General features: G+C 35.6%; 1 protein-coding gene and 1 pseudogene across 1 annotated transcript; both read left to right on the top strand.

The window, feature by feature from the left end:
- The first annotated feature begins 5817 nt into the window (after positions 1-5817).
- LOC145212904 (microfibril-associated glycoprotein 4-like) lies at positions 5818-11982 on the top strand (annotated as a pseudogene).
- A 517-nt stretch (positions 11983-12499) lies between these two features.
- On the top strand, positions 12500-19944 carry LOC145213544 (GDP-L-fucose synthase-like). Its single transcript, XM_080081857.1, has 5 exons — positions 12500-12921; positions 13700-13887; positions 14935-15107; positions 15547-15740; positions 19211-19944. Exons 1-5 carry the CDS (start codon positions 12679-12681, stop codon positions 19376-19378), a joined length of 966 nt encoding a protein of 321 aa, XP_079937983.1. The 5' UTR covers positions 12500-12678; the 3' UTR covers positions 19379-19944.
- Positions 19945-20413: the final 469 nt, after the last annotated feature.

The raw sequence follows: 20413 nt of genomic DNA, 5'->3' as shown, positions 1-20413 counted from the left end.
AACTAGTTTAAAAAAATAAAATTGAACAGTAAATGGACTAATGGCTTGTAGTTCTTACGAATATCTTTCAAGTCATTTGTTTCAAGTAGTTAATGCACATTTTAATGCACTTGTTAATGCACATTTTCCCACACTATACACATACAAAATGATTTCAAAATGCAAAAAATCAAAGGCTAAACAATTTAGCGGTCAAGTTTTATGAATACATCTGGCGCTAATTTTGATAATATCTTTGTTCTGGTGCGATAGCTTGATGCTGGTACCATGTCATAGCCCGACTGTTGATGTCAACTACTTTTAAAGCATATGGTTGGGCGTAGTTTGGACCATCGTAGTAGACTTGCTGTCTTCCAACCCTTCTACCATTATGATTTATTCTTGGTTCTCTAATCCTCAAATGAACTTGGTCTGGCAACAAACAAACAGAAGTTCGAAAATAACTTAAGAGCCTTACAATAACAAAAGTTTTTACCCTGTTGTAGTTGAGTGTGAGCCTGCTCTAAACGTGCTCTTTTATATTCCTGCAGCGCTTTCTCGTGTTCCGCTTCGGCGATTTCTTGCTTTACAGATCCATTTCCCATTTTTTACACTCAACAGGTTTCAATCCGAATCTATGGTTAACCTTACAGAAAAACATAAGAAATTAATTTAAAGCACAAAAACTTTTAATTTTTTAAAATTTTAAAATTTTCGTGAAATTCGAAACACTGTCGTACACTTACAACCGGCCTTAAAAAAAATTATTTTATGCCGCATTTGCAAGTTTGAAATTTTGCGTTAAAAATTCAGAATTAAACAAAAACTGAATGAAAAACAGAAAAACTAAAACCAATAACGTACGTTAATTTGCGGCATAATTACGTAATAAACGACTTCGTTATGTAAAATGGTTATGAAACATTTTTTTTGCATTCTGTAGGATAGATTTACAGCTATCCGGTTTAACACACACGAACATAAACCTAAAATCAAATAAAAACACAAAAGACAATGCCGTCACAATAACGAGAGATTTTCACAGAACACTTCCAGTAAATGTAGCATATTTACAAAGATATTGTTTAGAATAAAATTGTAAAAGTAAGACATTTGGTTTTGGTGAAAATTGCATTATTTTTTCAATTAGTAGCATACAAAGAATTTTTGTTTAATCCTTCATTTGATTTTTTAAAATTATTTGTATTTCAAGCTTTGGTATTGATGTTGCTGTTTCAGGGCATTTGCGATTTGTTTTAAACCGGTTCCAGACGTTCTCATTTCTAAAACTGGTTCACCAGTGATAGTTCCGTCTTCATGATATTCTGGTCCAGTGAAACAAAATGAAGTCTTTCCTTTAAAGAGAAAACAGGGCATTGAAACAAATGATGTAGGGTATCGAACTAGTAGTTCAAAAGAAAAACAATAGTACTGTCTCTGTGTCTTTGATGCAAATGTTGCGTCGTAATCTTAAATGTAATGCCCAGAAACGTAGCGACAATATAATGAACTAAACCAATACCTTGGCTCGCCTTAACGGTATCCACTTCAATCTGCATGGTTTCTAGTTTCAGTTGTAGCGTTTTTTTGTGAATTTCTTCGACTCTTTTGTTGGTCCTGTCCAAATCAAAGTGTGCTGTAGGTGCAAATGTAAAATTCATTGCAGCGTTTTTAGCCTTAACCACTCCACTATATACCTAAGTATACAACCTGCAATCAAAAAAATTCTCATACACATGCTGCCAACTGTATCGATATGTACGTCATATTGGTGAAAAATGCAAAACGGTGCGCATATAAGCACTAAAGATGATGCAGTCGAAAAACAATTAAAATTGCACGCAATTTGTTTAAATGCTTTAAATTTTTCCCGAAACAAAATAAAATCAAAGCAATAAATCTAATGTGGTATAAGTGAAAACAATTTGAAACATAATTTTAAATCTGTGTTAAAATGAAAAAAAATTATTTCTTGATTTCTGATGTTGTTTGTTTGTTTCTCCTTCCGAACACTTGTGCGTAGGGCGGTAACTGAGCTTTAAGTTCTTTCACTTTATCATCCGGAGCGGTAGCATACAACGAGAAATGCCCCGAGGTGGTTCCGTCATTGTGTGTGACCTCAGCGGTTGCCCTCAAATGAATAGGATCTGTTTAAAGCACTCCAAGGTTAATATTTGTTTTGAGCTTCGACAATATAGATTGAGCTGGGAGACGAGATATTGTAAAGGGACAAGCTAAACAAAGGGGAAATTACGATAGGACTTATTGCGACAATTAAAGACGCAACAATAGTGTTACGTGGAATTGAGGAGCCTTTGTTTATTAAAGGAAATCCTAGGGGTCGGCAACCTTTCAAAAGCCGCGTGCCAATTTTTTTGTTTAGTCAAACTGATAATGACTTTGCGTGCACACACATTTAACTGTAATGGTTGTTTTGTGCCATATGTTTGAATAGTAATCCAAAAGCAGACGGATTTGAACGTATATACTGGCTTATCATGACTTTATAACAAACTCAAAACAAGCAATATGATAGTTTTAATTATGTCAAAAAGTAGTTGACACCCGTGCCATAAGTTGTCGACCCCTGGCTATGCTTTGCCTACGATGAGTCCCTTAGGAAGGCAAAAGTGTATCAACATTTAGGTACAATAAGCGTCAAACTCATTGGCCTTTAAATTTCTGCGTTTTGGTCTTACAATGTACGCGTCTATGGTTGAAGTACATCTTGACATCTTTAGACCTTTTTCCCGTTCTTTTATTTATTTATTTTACTAATTGCCAATCACAAATTTTGCAACGCTTAGTTAACTGTGATTGCAATCTGAGCAATTTGAAGCCCTGGACTAATAAAATTGGGTACATTACATTTTTTTATTGTATCTGTGTTTGGTCGATATATCTACAGAAATACGCGTTTCTAACGTGCATTTAACTTGCTTCAATAAAAGAATCTGTTTCTCGCACTAGAAGTTTTTTCCAGATCTGTCCTATCCACACTTTACATTGACAATATTGCATCAAAAAAAAAACGAGAAGTAATACCTTCATCCTGCCGTGCTTTTTGAATTAACTCCTCTCGTTGCTTTTCAATTCTTCTCAGTTCTTCCTCATACCTTTGATCGCTTTCCGATTTTGCATTGAAACAAATAAAAACTCTTTTCCAGTTTAAACCACTCTTGTGTCGCCTCTCTGAGTCAACTATCGATGACCAAAATCAAAGTTTTTTGGCTAAATGGTTTGGAATCGAGTCAAACTTTTTATAATAGAATCTTGTTTAACTTTTCTATTTCGATTACAGTGCCTTTGCAAACGCAAACCCGATGGATTAACAACCTGCGTGTTATAAAAACGAGTGAACTACAGTAATTACGAGTTTAAACGAATTCGTGGCATTTAAACGAGAGTATAAGAAATTTCACTTTATTTTTCTCATCTAAACTCCTCACCTGCAGCAGTAATCAGAGCACCAGACTGAACTTTTGTGTTCGCAGCAACTTTTCGATTATTTCAACAACCAAATTTTTGAATTAAAATGTTCATTATATCTTACCGTTTGTTGGTCCGTGCGTCTCTAATTTGGACATTCTCGCACATACACAAAATCTGGTTACCAGAAAAATCGTTTTTGAGGAAACGAAAACGAAAGTAACTTAGTTACAATTTCAGCAATTAAAAAAACATCTGTAAATGTGTAATATCTGTTTTTGGCATTAGACATAAATACGTAATCGCATTGTCGCAGTATCAAAGCAAACTGACTTGCCTTGCGGAAGAATTAAGTAGCAACGCGACCAAGTTGTAAATCTTTGTTTATGAGTATTTGATTTCGCAACATTTGCCCAATACTAAGAGATGATGCAACATCTTGCTTGTTGCATGAAATCGATTCTCGCATATCTGTAGCTGACTTGGCCGAACAAATAAAACGTCGTATATTATATAAGGTAAAAAAAATTTCTTTGTTTTTAGGTTTAACGATAAACTACGACTATAATACCAATAATTTGAAAAGCAATTATTACCATTCTACTGGCCAATGCACATAACCGAATACCAGAAAAAGATATTTTGGCCGCTGCCAATATATTTAAACTATATTTAAGGCCTACTACATTTCTTTTCATGGTGCAATGAATTTCCTACTATTCATCAACACGAATTTGTAAATGCCTTCACGGCTGTTTAATGCTGTGCGGCGCCCAGACACACGGTTACAGATTAGAGTTGGAACAACATATTTTTACCCTGCCACAAAAGACGCCGTCACAAGGCAAATTTGAAGGTCAACATTACAACAGACCAGGACGAACTCCTTCGGCCACATGCAAACAAGATAAACAGCCTACGTGACATTCTGATTGAATGTTAATGGCCTCTTGCGAAGTTCATGGTCATAAACGTTTTAATACGAAAGAAAGCTACAAAGCGAGTGAAGAATAACACAAGTTTCAACATGCTTGCGGTCATTCTTGGCGACGGAAGTCAGTGACTGATTATAACTTTGTTTCACGAAGTGATGATGTACAGCCGTGATTTTTTTGAGGATGCAAAAATGTAATATCATAATTGTTTTACAAACAATGCTACTAAGCCACTTTCCGTTAAAACTTTCAACGTCGCTTCGCCAAGCGTAACAAAACTACATGTTTTCAAATTGCGGTGTCACATTTGTCACATAAGTGAAAGCGTATTTGTTTTAATCATTTGAAACCCAAATTTGAACATTTAAAACCCCTACTTGTTTCAAAATTAATGCAAAAATTGTTTGTGAAATAATTATGATATTACTTTTACTTTGGCATTTTTACCTTATCAGAAGAATCGCGGATGTACATCATAACTTCGTGGTACCAAGTTTAGTCAGTCACAGGCTCAACGCTGCCACCGCCACGATTGTCCGTATCGCGTGTACATGTTTAAACTTGCTGATGTGTTATTCTTTACTCGCTTTGTTGCTTTCTTTTGTATGTAACGTTTATGACCATGAACTTCGCAAGGAGCCATTAACATTTAATCAGAATATCACGTAGGCTGTCTAACTTGTTTGCATATGTCGCAATGTTCGTCTAAAAATTTAACTTACTACGTGTTGTTCTTTACTCGCTATGTTGCTTTCTAAATCGCAATCGTCTGTTAAGCATACGGCCATACGCGAACTTAGACGATTTCTGCATTAGTACAGCTTTGATTTTAATATGCAAACGGTTATCACTGAATACCAAGATTGTTTGCATAAAGTTCGCTTTTTGAAAGAGTGTGTGAAACACTACGTCCTTTTGCCATCCAACAACAAAGGAGAAATGGGCCCGAAATTACTGTTAGGATTTCTCACCGAGTTTAGGTTCGATGAGGATTCGGGCTTGTACTCTCGGGATTGGGCCGCAATTTCGGTTCTTAATTATTACCACTTTGTGTAGAACACATATGACAGAATTATGTATTTTACTATACAACACATACAACAATTAAGTTTGGTAAACCACTTATAGTAAGTTTAGTATTTTCTTAAAAAACCATAAAAATAATCTGAGCAAAAAAATTAGAGCCAGTATATTTATCTTGAGCTCATGCTTTTCTTTAAATGACACCCGGCAGCAATAAAGAGTCATTAAAAGGTAAATCATCGTCATTCTATATGCTAGTGGGAAATCCCGTCCGGTTTAAAAATAATTCTGACTATGCTTTTTTACGCGGAACTAGAAAGGTCAAGACAGCCTTCATAGAAAACACAACGCTCTGTAACTATTCCAGGCCTAATTAAAGCATAAAAAAGCACTGCTAATTAGAGTTATACTTTGTTTGGGTAATATATTTTACAAGCAACTGCTAAAGACAATGAGGGCACAGAACCGAGACCAGCCTGGTATGGAAATGGAAGAGCAATGTTATGGTAGGTAGGATTAGGATTGTTTAAGTTCAAGTTGAACTCCAAATTTTAGTTATAACTTTTTACCTTTGTGGATCTGACTTTTGTTTTTGGTTGTCTTGACATAATGTTTTGTTAACCTGAATTATAAAGAGGCCTGAATTATAAGCGATTTGGTAAACGAGTTACTTTTGTGCCACCAAAGAACTCGGACTGGGCATTTTGCCGGTTGCAGGGCTACGTCCTGGTTACAATTTTTAAAAATCACAAACATAATAAATAAATGGCTAAATGCTAATTGTGTGCACGCTAATGGATTATATATTTTTAATTGTTGTGTACGTAATAAAATCTGTATATCTTTAATGTAGGCTTGTTGGTAAACTACATATTCGGTCTCAATACGGGCTTTAAAAGCATCTCCGCATTGGGACTGAGTTTAAAATGTGGGAACGCTTACAAATTTGAATCCCTATAAAGGTGCTATGTTTCGGCGCCCAACAGGGTTTTCGTTTAAAGCTGTTTTAAGTTGCAATTATATTTACTACACTGTAGATCAGGGGTCATAAACTAAAGCAAAAATACTTTAAGTAAGTCTGGAGCCACACTTATGGAACTTTTGTTGACAAAAATATTGCAAAAACAGAAATATTGTGTATTCGTACCATTAACCACAAAAATTGCTGTAATGTAATCAATAACATAAAGATATAAAAAATAGTAAACTTATAGTGAAAATACCAGCGGTGCTAAATCACTATGTTGAAAAACGAAGGTATACATGGACGCTACAATGAAAAAATTGACGCAATAATAGCATTTGCTGATTCTTAAAACTATTTTAGGCCACTACGAGCACCCTTAAAAATCGTCGAATCTAAGCCATGACTAATAATGGGTTTAATCTGTGATCGGGCACTGTATTTGACTCCGGGAAAACACGTTGCTTGTAAAATTATTTCGTGGACCGCGTGTTTGAGATCCGCGTTGTAGATTTTACCTCAACCAACTTAAAACACATATTTTTCTCAAGACAAAGATGTACAAAAAACCTGTCAGTATTTAATTGCGACGCTAATGCGATTTTCCGCTTCACACTGTGTCATTTTCCATTAGAAAACTTTTGCGAAAAATATCCCAAAAGACTCAATAAAATAAAAACTTTTTTAACGATATGTATATTGTTTATAAAACATGAAGAAATGTCGGTACATCACTAACTAACCCATTTCTTTTTCACCAGATTTCTGCTAAAGTGGAAATAGAAACAACACGTGGTAAGATTGGACCATCTCATTTTTACACTGTGTTATAACATTCAAGATTTAAAATTTTTGCAAAAGTTGTTTGCTTCGAACTGAGGGGCACGAACAAATACTTATGTAAAGGTTATGCGAACTCAAACCTTAAGTGTGTTGATATTTTGATTTACATCACCAGCATTTTAAACGAGAGAAAAATTAGGGACGTTTTTAGAAAATTGTGTTTTGTGGGGATTTTAAAAAACTCCTCCCACCTCATTAACACTTTTACACAATGGTTTTCGCGAAATGATTGATCCCAAGCTATACCGACGCGAAAAGGTTGCGTAGAGTGAATGATCTCGAAATAGCGACATGAAAAGTTGCCATTGCGCAAAACGAAACTAAAACTACAATGCTTCCTCTAAGCCAGCGGAACCTTTCTGGTGCCATGAACCCGCCAACTTGAGGTGACCCCAATCAGCCTAATTTATTCGTACGATCTAATTTATTCATCGCCTTTTTCCAGGTTTGCAGACCAACTTGTTGAAACAAATCAACAGTTCAACTGAAGCAAAGTGGAAAGGTAAGATTAGGAAAGTATTTTGCCGAAAAAAAGTTTTAAACCTTATTTAAATCGATCATATCTCTCTGTTATGTGGTCTTTTTGTATTAACACGGCACCAATAGCTTATAAAGAACACAAACATTACCATGTATATTACTTCTGCCGTACATCATACAATTTGGTGATGAAAACAGTGTTTTGTTCTGATGAGACTTGAATCGCAAAATCAAAATCGCTTTAAAAATTGAATCGTTACGACCCCAGCTACAGGTTTCTTACACTTAAAACAACAAAACATCTTACACATCACTAAGTCTCTTTTACGTCTTTTTTCTTGCCTCTTTCCTTGCTTAGTGAGGCATTACTCGGTGGAGAAGCATCCTGTACATTCAACATTAATAACTTACACTAGACTTACCAATTTAAAAGATGAAAATACTTGGCAGTTTGAGAAGTGCTACTAGGCCTGTAGGAAGCGTGAAAGCGATTTGGGTTCGTAGTAAATCTCGTTACCGTTATATTCAAAAGATATGGCATGATCCGGTACCATACATAGCCTTTCAACTGCCCATGGGTTTATTATCCCGCTTCAAATATTTCAAAAAGTGTGAAAAAGAACATTATTTCCCTAAACAAAGTCATGTAGTTAAAACTTGACTAAGAGATTTCTTGGTAAAGCAAGTTTGATATTTATGCAGAAGTGCGAAAATCATGATAGAATTGGGTTTTACTGAAGCAATGTTTGACACCTTTTTTGACAAAATCCTTCCTTAAACATTAAAAATATACTTCTTCCATACACTCTAAAAAAACTTCATTCATTTTTGTGAATCTTTTGAAAGATACAAGTCTTTTTCAATCTTTCACGGCGTCGTTGTGTGAAGTTTTCATTCACAGTACCCGAATTGCGAGAAAAAAGTTTTTTATTGGTTGCGAGATTCCCTTTTTTCCTACTATGAATTTGCGCGCCAATCGCAGAGAAATGAGAAGGCGCTCCGATTGGCCAGTTAGTTGGTGAGGTCATAATTGAATTATGGCTAACAATGCATTCCAACCTCACGAACTCCCCTCGCTCAAAAGTTGCCCAGCATGCCTTAGTATCTGGCCGCCGTTATATGGCGAAAGTGCGCGAATATGCTGCTAAACGGTTTTTGGAATTGAAATAGGCTATTGCTGCCAGGCATAAAGTTTAACCGAGTATTGCTCTTCCAGCAGTTTTATTGTAAAAAAACGTCGATTATTTACAATAAAACTCCTGGAAGAGCAATACTCGGTAACTCAGTAAATTGTTGGTGTTATAGTCGGTAAAATGAGAAAGGTTACATCTAAGTGGATGCGATATAAAGAAAATGAAAGAAAAGGAAATTTGCTCACTGTATATCAAGGGCTTGTTATTGTTATCAAACGAAAAGAGCTCAATTGACAATTGGAGAAGAGATGAAAAGTAAGATACTTTTTATTTTATTTAAGTATTGGCACTAGTGTTCTGTGTGTATTGATAATAGATGTCTAACATTATTTCTACCTGTTTTAAACGTTGATTTAGCAATGATGGAAAAGGGTTATGAAAACATCTGCAAAATAAACACTGCGATAAAAAGCATAAAATGTTGATTTGTACATTGTTATAACAATGTGTGTTGTGGGTTTATGACAAACTATTGTTCGAAATAAGGGAGCATTTAGCACTAACCAACTGCTAATATTTTGCTTTTACAGAGAATCTATCAGCATTATACCTGTTCAAATGCCATCTCTCAACATGAAACGGAAGGATGATACTTTTCTGTTATTTGTTTTGGTATCGTTGGGCCAAAGGTTTAACCTGACGAGTTCTTTCTTAATTTGGAATCACCAGTGACATTTGGCCAGAAGGGTCAGACTTGTGTGCATTTGAAAAAATGTTTGCTTCTATTTGAAGTGCACTGTTTCAATTTTTGACACAATGTGCTGTGATCACTGCCTCTCTGATGTGTGTCGGTGTACACGTGATGTGTCTTATGCATTTCGTTTCACAATAAAAAGACACCACTGAAGATTTCAGTATTTAAAAGACTTTTCATGTGAGATTTCAACTATTCTAATCATTCAAAAATCTCAATAAAACAGATCATTCAAAAAAAGATTAAAAACTGCTGAATTCAATCTTTCCATTCATTTAAAAAAATGAATCAAGTAAATTATTCAAATCGGTTCAGTCTTTGAAAGGTTGGCAGGAAATTTCATTCAAACTTCATTCATTTTTTTTAGAGTGTATGTACAACAAAGTAAATAGACTATACGCAAGTAAAGACATCAGAATTGGGACCTTGAATTGACTTGCAGCCCATGCCAGAACAATTGACTTCTTTACAAACCACATGCAAGAGTAAAGGTTCTTCCTTAAGGTTTTAAATATCTCCTAAATATATTTGCATCTCTATACCTTGTTGCAAAGAACTTAAAAGAAACATTTGGATTTAGCTCCTGAGTTCCCTACGAGCTGCCAGGATGTTCGAAAACAAGCAAACACCAGCGGAGTTTATACGATTTTTCCTTTTCACGATGATGTTTACAGGCTATGACAGTGTATTGTGATCAGATGACCGACGGTGGCAACTGGATGTTAATTTCAAACTTTTCAGACATCCGTCTCCCGACTGAAGTTTTCCAAGAACCCGTACCAATAGCTACTCCATCACGTAATAAATTGGTACTTGATTACCAGCGCGTGCTTCTCTTGGCTGCAGCTACAACTTTTACAAACGGATTGCAGCAGTAGTAGTCAATTAATTCAAAGTACGCCAAAATTGGAATTTGTATTTCCGAAAGTCGTACAGAATGGATTTGTGCAAACTACTAGCTAAAATTTGCACAGGCATGCGTTTCTATGGACATAAGAATATATATATAGGCTATGTACACAATTATTTGTATATATCTAGGTACTATGGGGGGAAATATCGTTCCCCAAGATTGTGTTTTATAACCGCACATAAAACAGATTATAGGGGAAAAATATGGAAACATGGATTTTTGGGGGCAAAAGTTTAAGCATGGAAAAACGAGATTTGGCGCGTGGACAATTTGGTAAACTTCCGGAGAAACTGGGCTTGGTACAAAACAGGCTTTGGAGATTTGTCAAAAAACTTCTGGTTAGGTAGGAAAATAAAGAAGATTCGCATATCTTGGTTGTTTTTTATTTTATTTGCTTCTAATGAAGCGCTTCGTCACTGGGATGGATCGAAAATTGATAACTTTGTGAAACAAGTAATGACATAATTTTTGTCGAATTTCATTCCAGAAGAAGAAAGAGATGGTGGCGTTTGTTTGTAGTTTTTCATAATTATTTACACATATATATGACTATTTCACATCACCTATAGGTATTGAAAATTTACATACGAAGACGTTTTGACAACTCTGTCAATTTCCAGCAGAGTTAGGCATTCTATAAAAATGGGGTTGGCGTTTTGTCAGAATACTATTGGATGGGTATAACAGCAAAAACCCTAATTTATAGCACAGCACAAAAAAATGTTTCTTTGAAATTTGATAAAAGTTTTATCATTTTGTTTTCAGGACTGGAAAATCTCCACAGTCTTACTTTTTTTACAAACTACGAACTTCGCATTGATATGACTTATTACGACAACGTGACAGTATACGCGAAGTACAGGTCAGTTGAGGGCAGGGCTAATATTGTGGAGGGTTGGTGTCAAACTTGCTGCCAAAATCTAATTATGGAAATTAAGTGTTTGTTATAATAAATATCATCATGCGTTGCAAAGATTGCCAACAAAGTTTATTTTGCAGACACTTTAGCATTGGCGAAGAAAAGTCCAATTACAAGCTGAACATAAGTGGATATAATGGAACCGCTGGTAAGTAGATTTCTGCCTTAAATAACGGCAAACTTTCACCAGAATTTGTAGGTGATGCTCTTGCATATCACAATGGAAAACCATTTTCAACAAACGATAGGGACAATGATGGTCTTATAGTCAGAACTGTGCCGTGGACCATAATGGAGGATGGTGGTACGGAAAAGGAAAGTACTGTTATGAAGCTAACTTAAATGGAATGTACCTGTCAAGAAATCCATGGGCAGGAATAAATTGGGAGACTTACCGATCAAGGCACTCATTGCGGAGAACTGAAATGAAATCCGCAGAGTGCTGTAATAAACATCTGAGTAAAAAATGTTTTACGGATGTACGAAACTCCTGTTTTTTTACATCACCATTGTACATAAACTTATGTTATGTTTTGTATGAATAATCTTTAAACTATGACCGCTATCTATTTATTTTATTGCTATAGGTAATATTAATGTAGGAATATAAGCAATGGTATGCACTGTTGCCTGTCGTCAAACATCTTTGTGCATTTCTTACTTCTGTTCTTTATTTTGGTTTGGGTGCTAGCCTATTAGCAGTTCCTGAGCACAAAATATAGGCGTTTTTGGATTTAAAATTTAGTTCAAACAGTCGAAATGTTCTCCAGACACATAGGCAAACGCTTTGTAATGCAGTGTACTATACCAAGTTAAATCATGATGCCCCAATTGTGTCCTCTACTATTTTGCGCTCCATAATGTTTCTACGTTGCGCAGCTATATCCGGTTAACGATTGCTGATTGCTCAATGCAATAGTGTCGCTATGTGTTCTTTTACTGAGCGACCTTATTTCCTGAAATATAGTCATATAAAGGCTATTACGTTTTTTTCTTCGAATTTGAAAAAAATCTTTGAAGAAGTAGTTGAAAAGGGTTAAAATCGAGCCATTATTGATCAAAACAAATACGATTTCACTGTGACATAACGATTTGGGAGAAATGTTTATGGTTCCGCTTCGCTACGCAACGTGGCACGGAAATTGACTTTGTGGCATTTTTTTGTGGTTTGCTTTATCGTGGCGTTTTTTTACATTTGTGGTGTCTATTGTGTGGTGTTCGTTCATTCTTAACGTGTTTATTGGCATAGACACACGTTTTGTGCATTTGAATTTGCGTCAGTTTGCAAAGAAAGGAAAGAAAAAACATGGAAAACGGTTATCAAGAAAAAGTAATTCTTGTGACTGGCGGTTCAGGACTCGTTGGCAATGGAATAAAGTACGCAGTTGAAAACGGGGAACAGCGTAAAGGAGAAAAATGGATCTATGCAACAAGCAAGGATGGAGATTTAACAGACTTGGAAAGCACACGTGCTATGTTTGCGATGTTTCAACCAACTCACGTTATTCACCTTGCTGCAAAAGTGGGAGGACTGTTCGGAAATTTGAAGGTAGGGCTGCTTTGGATAGGTATTTTTTAATAAGCTATTGTGAGCAGAAAAGGGAGATGACAGTTTGAATGCTGTATATCTTTCCAGAATATATAACAATTACGTTTAAACTGGGGTTCCCTTCTGAGAATGTTTCGAGGAGAATTTCCTGGGATTTCCCGGTAAATTTTGTTCCTGGGTCCTGGGAAATTTATTTTATATTACCAGAAATTAGAAAGCAATATTATGACAAATAACAAACAGATATAGTAGATTGAAAAAAACACACAACTGTACTTATTTTTGTGTGTGAAAACAATGGCATATAGCAACGCAACGATCGCAATTGCTGATTATAAAGATGATTATTTCGATCTTCCTATTAAAACGTTGCATATATCACTAGTAGAAAATGATTGTATCATGTGAACTCACTGGTCTGACAGGGTAATCAACCTGAGTGAAACACATAGCTAAAAGATAAAAACTCTGTTTCATGTTTGACATGCATGGGCTGCATGCTTGACACCCCTGATGCAGAGCACAAGCTAAAGTTTGCCTAATTTCAATTGCATTGTAATATCAGCTGTGATTTTCTATTGTCATAAATTTGCACTTAAATTGTTTCAAGAAGCAAAGCTTAAAGTTATTTGCCTGACTTTATCAATGATATAGAAAACAATTAAAAGCTTTGAACCCTGAAAAAATAGGTGTAAAATGTTTTGACATACTAAATGCCATGTATATTTTTTATACCTTAACTCTATTGATTGACAGTTGTACAACATGATTTTTGCAGGCAAATCTCGAGTTTCTGAGGAAAAACATCATAATTAATGACAACGTGCTAAGAACTGCGCACGAAAACAATGTGCAACATGTTGTGTCATGTTTATCCACATGCATATTTCCTGACAAAACCACATATCCAATTAATGAAACTATGGTACACAATGGACCACCACATGACTCTAATTATGGATACAGGTATAGTTTAATTTGGTATTGTGTTCATGTATGTTCGAATAACTGCACTTTTTTATTGTATCTTTTGCAGACTGATATTTACAAAAACGACTTTTAATCCACAGGTGCCGCGTATTTTTTTTGGCAGCTAAAAGTAAAAAAAGTATAGATTAAAAAAGACCAATGATTTTTTGAGATATGTTATTTAATTTATATGCATTAAATACCTGTAAAATTTATTATACAATGGTGACATGTGACTAGGACTATTTAATAGTGATAGGACGAGTACCCGGTACTTGGTATCAATGGTACTGAATGATTTCAGTGAGGGGCGTATCCAGAAATTTTTAAAGGGGGGGTCCAACAATTTTTTTGGGGGAAATCCCTAATGACGTCACACGTCGTTCAAAACGATGCGTTATGCGGCAAAGCACTTTTTCCAAAATTGGCGGTTTCTCTACCCATCTAATTGACAGGAAAAACAGGTAATTTTAGCGTAGTTTTCTGATTTCGCCGCTGCTATCTAGCTTGTCTTTGAGATAACGACTCACTGTTATCAGGCAGTGGTAAACGGAACGATTTTGGCCTATTTTATTTTCGCACAACTTTTTGAAAAGGGGGGGGTCCGGACCCACAAACCCCCCCCCCCCCCCCTTGGATACGCCACTGATTTCAGTGGTATTGATACTCAAACTCGGTATAAATACTTTGCCTTAAGGCAAACTAAGCAGTTTTCAATACCACTGTTGGATACTGAAGGCCGGCTTACACTATAAGAAAACAGGTGATTTTGCCAAAATTTGCCTGTGACAGCACAAAATCACGAAAAAAACCTGTGGAAATCACATTTTTCTACATGCTTCTGTATGTGTGTGTGGTGCATGTACCCTGGCCATGCCAGATAAATTAGCTAGTATAATAAGTTCAACTCTATATTTAAGTACTTGGTACTCGGACTCAGTAATCCGTATCGAAGGTATATACACATGGTACTCGTACTCGGTAAAATGTGGTAACGTCCCATCACTACTATTTAAGTAACCATGCCTTATTTTTGCTCTGTAGCTATGCAAAGAGAATGATAGACATCATGAATCGCGGCTACAACCAAGAGCATGGGCGTAACTATACATCAGTAATTCCCACCAATGTGTTTGGACCAGAAGACAACTTTAATCTTGAAGAAGGACATGTTTTGCCTGGTCTTATCCATAAGGTTTACCAAGCAAAAAAGGAGGGTGAGTTTACAACCAATTTTCTCGGTTTATAGCCATTGTTGAAATGTTTTGGACGAATTCATACCCTGATTTCAGTTCATTTTTTTCATGCTAACTTTTTGTTCAATGTTTTTAGTTCAAATGCTCTTTGAAGTTTTGCTTAGTACTTTTTCAAATTTAAACCCAACATAATAAAAAACGCATTTACTTTCGCAAAAATACAAAACTTGTCTGTCAAGACTACAAAGGTGGTTTAAATCGACAAAATTACTACATAGATGCTTACAGCGAAAATAAACTAATTTTAGCCATTGCAATTACATAATACAGCAGGAAAAAGTCAGCAATATTTTTTGTTGGGTTTCTGGGATTTCCGGAAAAAAAAATTAAATAATAAAAAAAATTATAAAATTAAAACAGATTTTTTCACAACTTGTATTGCTATTTTACGGTTTCACAGGTAAACCTCTTACTGTGTGGGGTACCGGAAAACCACTTCGTCAGTTCATTTATTCCCGAGACCTGGGTCGCTTGATTGTGTGGGTTCTTCGTGAGTACAAAGAGACTGAACCAATCATTCTATCTGTTGGAGAGGAGGATGAGACTTCTATCAAAGAAGCAGCAGAGAAGGTTGCAGAGGCGATGGATTTTAAGGTTTGCATTTGTTATCCAACCTACAGAGGCAGAAACAAATTATGTAAATATGCATCCCTGGGATGACTTTTTTCCATGCCTGTGTTTTTTCGGTCTAACACACTTTCACCTGATTTCTATAGAACAAAGCTCTAACTATAGATTTCATGCTTATCAATTAGTTTCCAGTCATATGACCGGCGCAGTGTTTTGTTACGTTGAGCTTGTTGCCAGCCTTTTTTCTTATTTGTGGCAGGCTTGTGGTCGCTTTCTTTGTGCAATAGTGACACTTTTATGTGCAATAGTGAAATGTTTTTGCATGCATTTCATTTGCAGTTGTTTGTAAAATGGAAAAGTGAAGTATTACCTACTTACTGTTGCAGGATGTTTTTACATAGTATTTTGTTGTACCATTGTTTGTAGCAAGCAGAAACAAGACGATTACAGAAAGTGTTTTTTCAGTGGTTTAATGCTGCTTACCAACAAGTTTAGTCAATGCATAGGTTGCCATGTTTTGTTGCATGTTTACAAGACATCATTAAATCCTTATGACTTATTTCTGATCTGTTACTTTCAGGAAAATAATTTTACACATTTGCAATATGACAAAGCGAACTTTTGATGCTGCTGCTGCTCTTGACATGATTATTAGCTATGTTGATAAAGATGAAGAAAGTGACATTTCTGTGTCTGATTCTGACCCAAGTGATTCAGAAAATGATGAAGGCAGTGAGAGTGATGCTCTTTTATTTCCAGATGGTGATGTAGTGGATTATGATGATGATTGCACGGATGATCAAGGCTGGAAAAATTTGCAAGCTGATGATCACAACTTTCAAACTTATCCTTTTAAAGCCAACAGTGGTTGTAAGTTTGCCACTGAGCCAAAAACAGCACTGGAATGTTTTCAGAATTTCATAACAGACGATATGTTGAGTCACATCATCACTGCAACCAATGCTCAAGCTGCCATTAAATTTGAGAAGAAACCAGTGTCTAACACATCTATGTGGTACAAGTGGAAAGACGTTACACTGTCAGAAATGAAAGCATATCTTGGAGTTATATTAAAAATGGGACTGATGGAGAAAAAAACAGTGAATGCCTATTTCAGTCGGGAATGGTCTGAGTATACTCCGTTCTTTTTGAATGTATTCTCAAGACGCAGATTCGAGCAAATACATTGGATGTTGCGTCTTGAAATTCCACAACCGACAACTGGTCCAACAACAAGAAAAAGGAAAGTGGAAAATATTCTGAAAAACATTCAGGACAAATGTCTACAAAACTTTATTCCTGGTAAAAAAATAGCTGTTGATGAAAGCACTGTTGGATGTAAAGGCAGAATCGCTTTCAAGACATACAATCCACAGAAGCCGACAAAGTGGGGTCTAAGAGTTTATGTTTTGTCAGATTGCGAAACAGGCTATATCTCTGCCTTCGAACCCTATTTTGGAAAGTCCACATCGAAAAGCCTTGCTCATCAGCATTTGCCATTCACTACAGGAATTGTCCTACACCTTGTTGATCAGGTTTTGGAGAAGTCTGAAGGCAGTGGTTATCACCTGTACACAGATCGGTTTTACACCAGCACTACCTTAGCACATGAACTCCAACAAAGAAGTGTACACCTGACTGGAACTATAAAAAATAACATGGTAGGACTGCCTGTTGAATTAAAGAAAAGAAAATCACAAAAAGAAGCAATCAAGGCTTTCCGACACCCTATCAAAAACATGATGGTCTTAGCCTGGCAGGATAAAAGACTGGTTCTTATGCTGAGTACATACCACAATGCTGACACTGAGGACCGTGTGAGATATGTAAAGAGTAAACAAGAAATAGTGCAGAAGCCCGTAGTGGTCTGCGACTATACTGCAAACATGGGTGCGGTTGACCGCAGTGATCACTACTGTGCTTCCTATTCTTTCACACGAAAGACACTGAAATGGTGGAGAAAGCTGTTCTTTTGGTTGCTGGAAGTAGGTATCATCAATTCCTTTCTGTTGTTCAAAAAAATACATGGAAGACCTACTCGCCATATCCAATATCGGAATGAACTTTTAAGGCAGTTGGTTGGGGACGTGAGGAACACTGAAAGGAGAGGGAAGCCTAGCAGTACTGACCATGAAGAAAGGTTGCGAAAAGTTCCACATTTCATTGAAAAAGCTGAGAGAGGTCATAACAGAAATTGTCTTGTGTGTACCAGCCCTAAAGAAAGAAAATCCACGTTGTTTTATTGTGAGACCTGTGAAAGAAAGCCAGCTCTTCATCCTGGAAAGTGCTTCAAGCGATACCACACCCTTAAAAACTACAAACTTTAGGTGTTTTGAGCAGTAACATTTAAGTTCTATTGTTTTTATGTTTGTTTCTTTTTCAAGTTGAAAACATAGCGGAGAATACATGGATTTTGCCGAAAGTGGTAGTAATTACATTCACTACAAATCTCCCCTGTTTGGCTTGTTATGGTCCAAACTAAAAATGTGCCAACAGTAAATACAGTGGTTTCCACCTGGAGAGAATTTTTGTACCTTCAGGGGGGAATTAACTTTAATTTTTACATGTGGTTTGTAAATATATGCTCAAGTTCTGGGAACATGACCTGTAAAAGTGAGAAAATGTCTCAAAAAGTCAGAAAATGAATAAGAATGTTTTGACAATAGCACTTGTCAAAACGTCGTTATGTTTTACACAAATATACTGGCTCCGATTTTTTTGGTAAGAATGTTTTGAAATGATGGTTAATGCGTAATGATACACATATGTTATGTACACATATGTCTGATGCAAATTACTACTATTCTCATATCTACTGTTTATTTGTAAACCATTTCATGCTTACAAACTTTTGGTGTCTTTTGTGGTGCACCCAGAGCACTGCTGTAAGAATGGTCCTATCTATGTAACCTAACATTTTTCCTAAAACAAGTCCTATATCTGTTTTACTGTCTTCCTTTTTTGTTTGGTAATGCTCTGACTTTTTTTAGTAATGCTCTGACTTTTTTCAATCTTTAACTACATTTATTTTTTAAAATTGAAAACTGTCAATAAACTTACATGTACAAAATAATTTTGGCGCAGACATTTCAACAATTGATGTGGTTATTATCAATGTAAGTTGTCAACTGTGTTTGAAACGGGGTCCTTACAAGCAGTAAGAAAAAAAGTATATACAAGACCTGCACTGATTATAAACACATTGATTGTTGATATGTCTGAACCAAGATTATTCTACGCACATAACTATCCTGGCAGTTATGTTTTCAATTGTAGCTGTAGCTGTAGCGCACTCAGCCATTATCCACCAGTTGTGCCTGACACTTTTTTGTGCTCCAAAATGTTTTAACGTTGCTCAGCTATTTCTGGCTTGGTGATTGTTTTCGCACATTGTGTTTCTATGTTTTTTTTTTACCAAGCGAAATAAACTCAACTCAATTAAACTACTTTTTAAGTCTATGTATAGTGTATATAAAGTCATTTTTTTGTTGTAGAATGGTCTGATTTTTGATACAACGAAGTCTGATGGCCAATATAAGAAAACTGCTGACAATGCAAAACTGCGAAGATATCTGCCAGACTTTAAGTTCACACCAATCGGGGAGGCTTTAAAAGAAACCTGCGACTGGTTTGTTGCTAATTATGAAACTGCTCGCAAATAAACATCAATATTTATGTAGCTGTTACTGCTTGTGGGCTGGTAGGTTATGTGCATCGTTCGAAGCAGCATTATCTAACTTCTATCTTATGCAGGTAGCAATTTTTGTTTGCAACACTTAAGGCAGACTTGGCTGTCTAAATGTCTCTGTGTGTAATATATTTGTATGTTACTTACTGTAGGTACGCTGATTGCAGAATGTTCTATTTGTGTTATTTTGGTTTAAGAATCACCTCTGTCTTCATCTGTTTTTGCGTTTTGTTATACGTCTTCAAACATCCCATTAAAATCTCATGTCTTTTTTAACCAATGTAAACTGTGTCATATAAAAAAAAATATTGTCTTTCATACTATTAGCTCATGTAATTGTTATCAAGTTTTGCCCTCAAACGTTTTTTAATGTTTTTTCTTTACCTGTATAAAATTGCAGCAAAATACACAAAAACAGTCTTGGACTTTTGTTCGATATCTATATCTGTGTATCTTGTATCAGCTTATGTTTTATGCTTTTTTGTGCTTATGTAAAGAACTTGTATTGAATGTAAATAAACTAACAGAGTTTAGGAATAATTTTGTGAGTGATCAAACTAAGGGATTTCATAATTTATACATTGCCACTAAACACCTACTGCAAATGACAACATTCCTTTAGACTAGTTAAGTTACAAAACATGTAATGTAAGCAAGTTCAGTTGGCCACACCAGTTTGTCATAAAAGTGTTTTTGTTTAGAAATCTGGTTAATAGCATAACTCATTTATTTGCATAGATATAGAAAATAACGATCATTTGTAAGAAATGGGAAATGATAACAATCATTTGTCCCTTTGTAAGAAAAATTGTCTGGTCAATTGTATGAAAATAGTTTAAAAGGTTTTGCGATAAAGCAGACTTTTTGAATGGTTTAAAAGAGTAATATGTCATGTAAAGATAAAGTGCTAAAGAATGATGATTTAACAGCGCCATTTTGGAGCACTGTATAATCTGATTTTAGCACTGTTAAAATCATAAGTACAAGTAAATTGTTGTCTAATAAGTTT

The sequence above is a fragment of the Phallusia mammillata genome, chromosome 2 (genome assembly GCF_965637545.1).
Source record: "Phallusia mammillata chromosome 2, kaPhaMamm4.hap1.1, whole genome shotgun sequence".
In the NCBI taxonomy this organism is placed as follows: domain Eukaryota; kingdom Metazoa; phylum Chordata; class Ascidiacea; order Phlebobranchia; family Ascidiidae; genus Phallusia; species Phallusia mammillata.
Note: the sequence above shows the minus strand (reverse complement) of the source record. Positions and strands in the feature narration are given on the sequence as shown.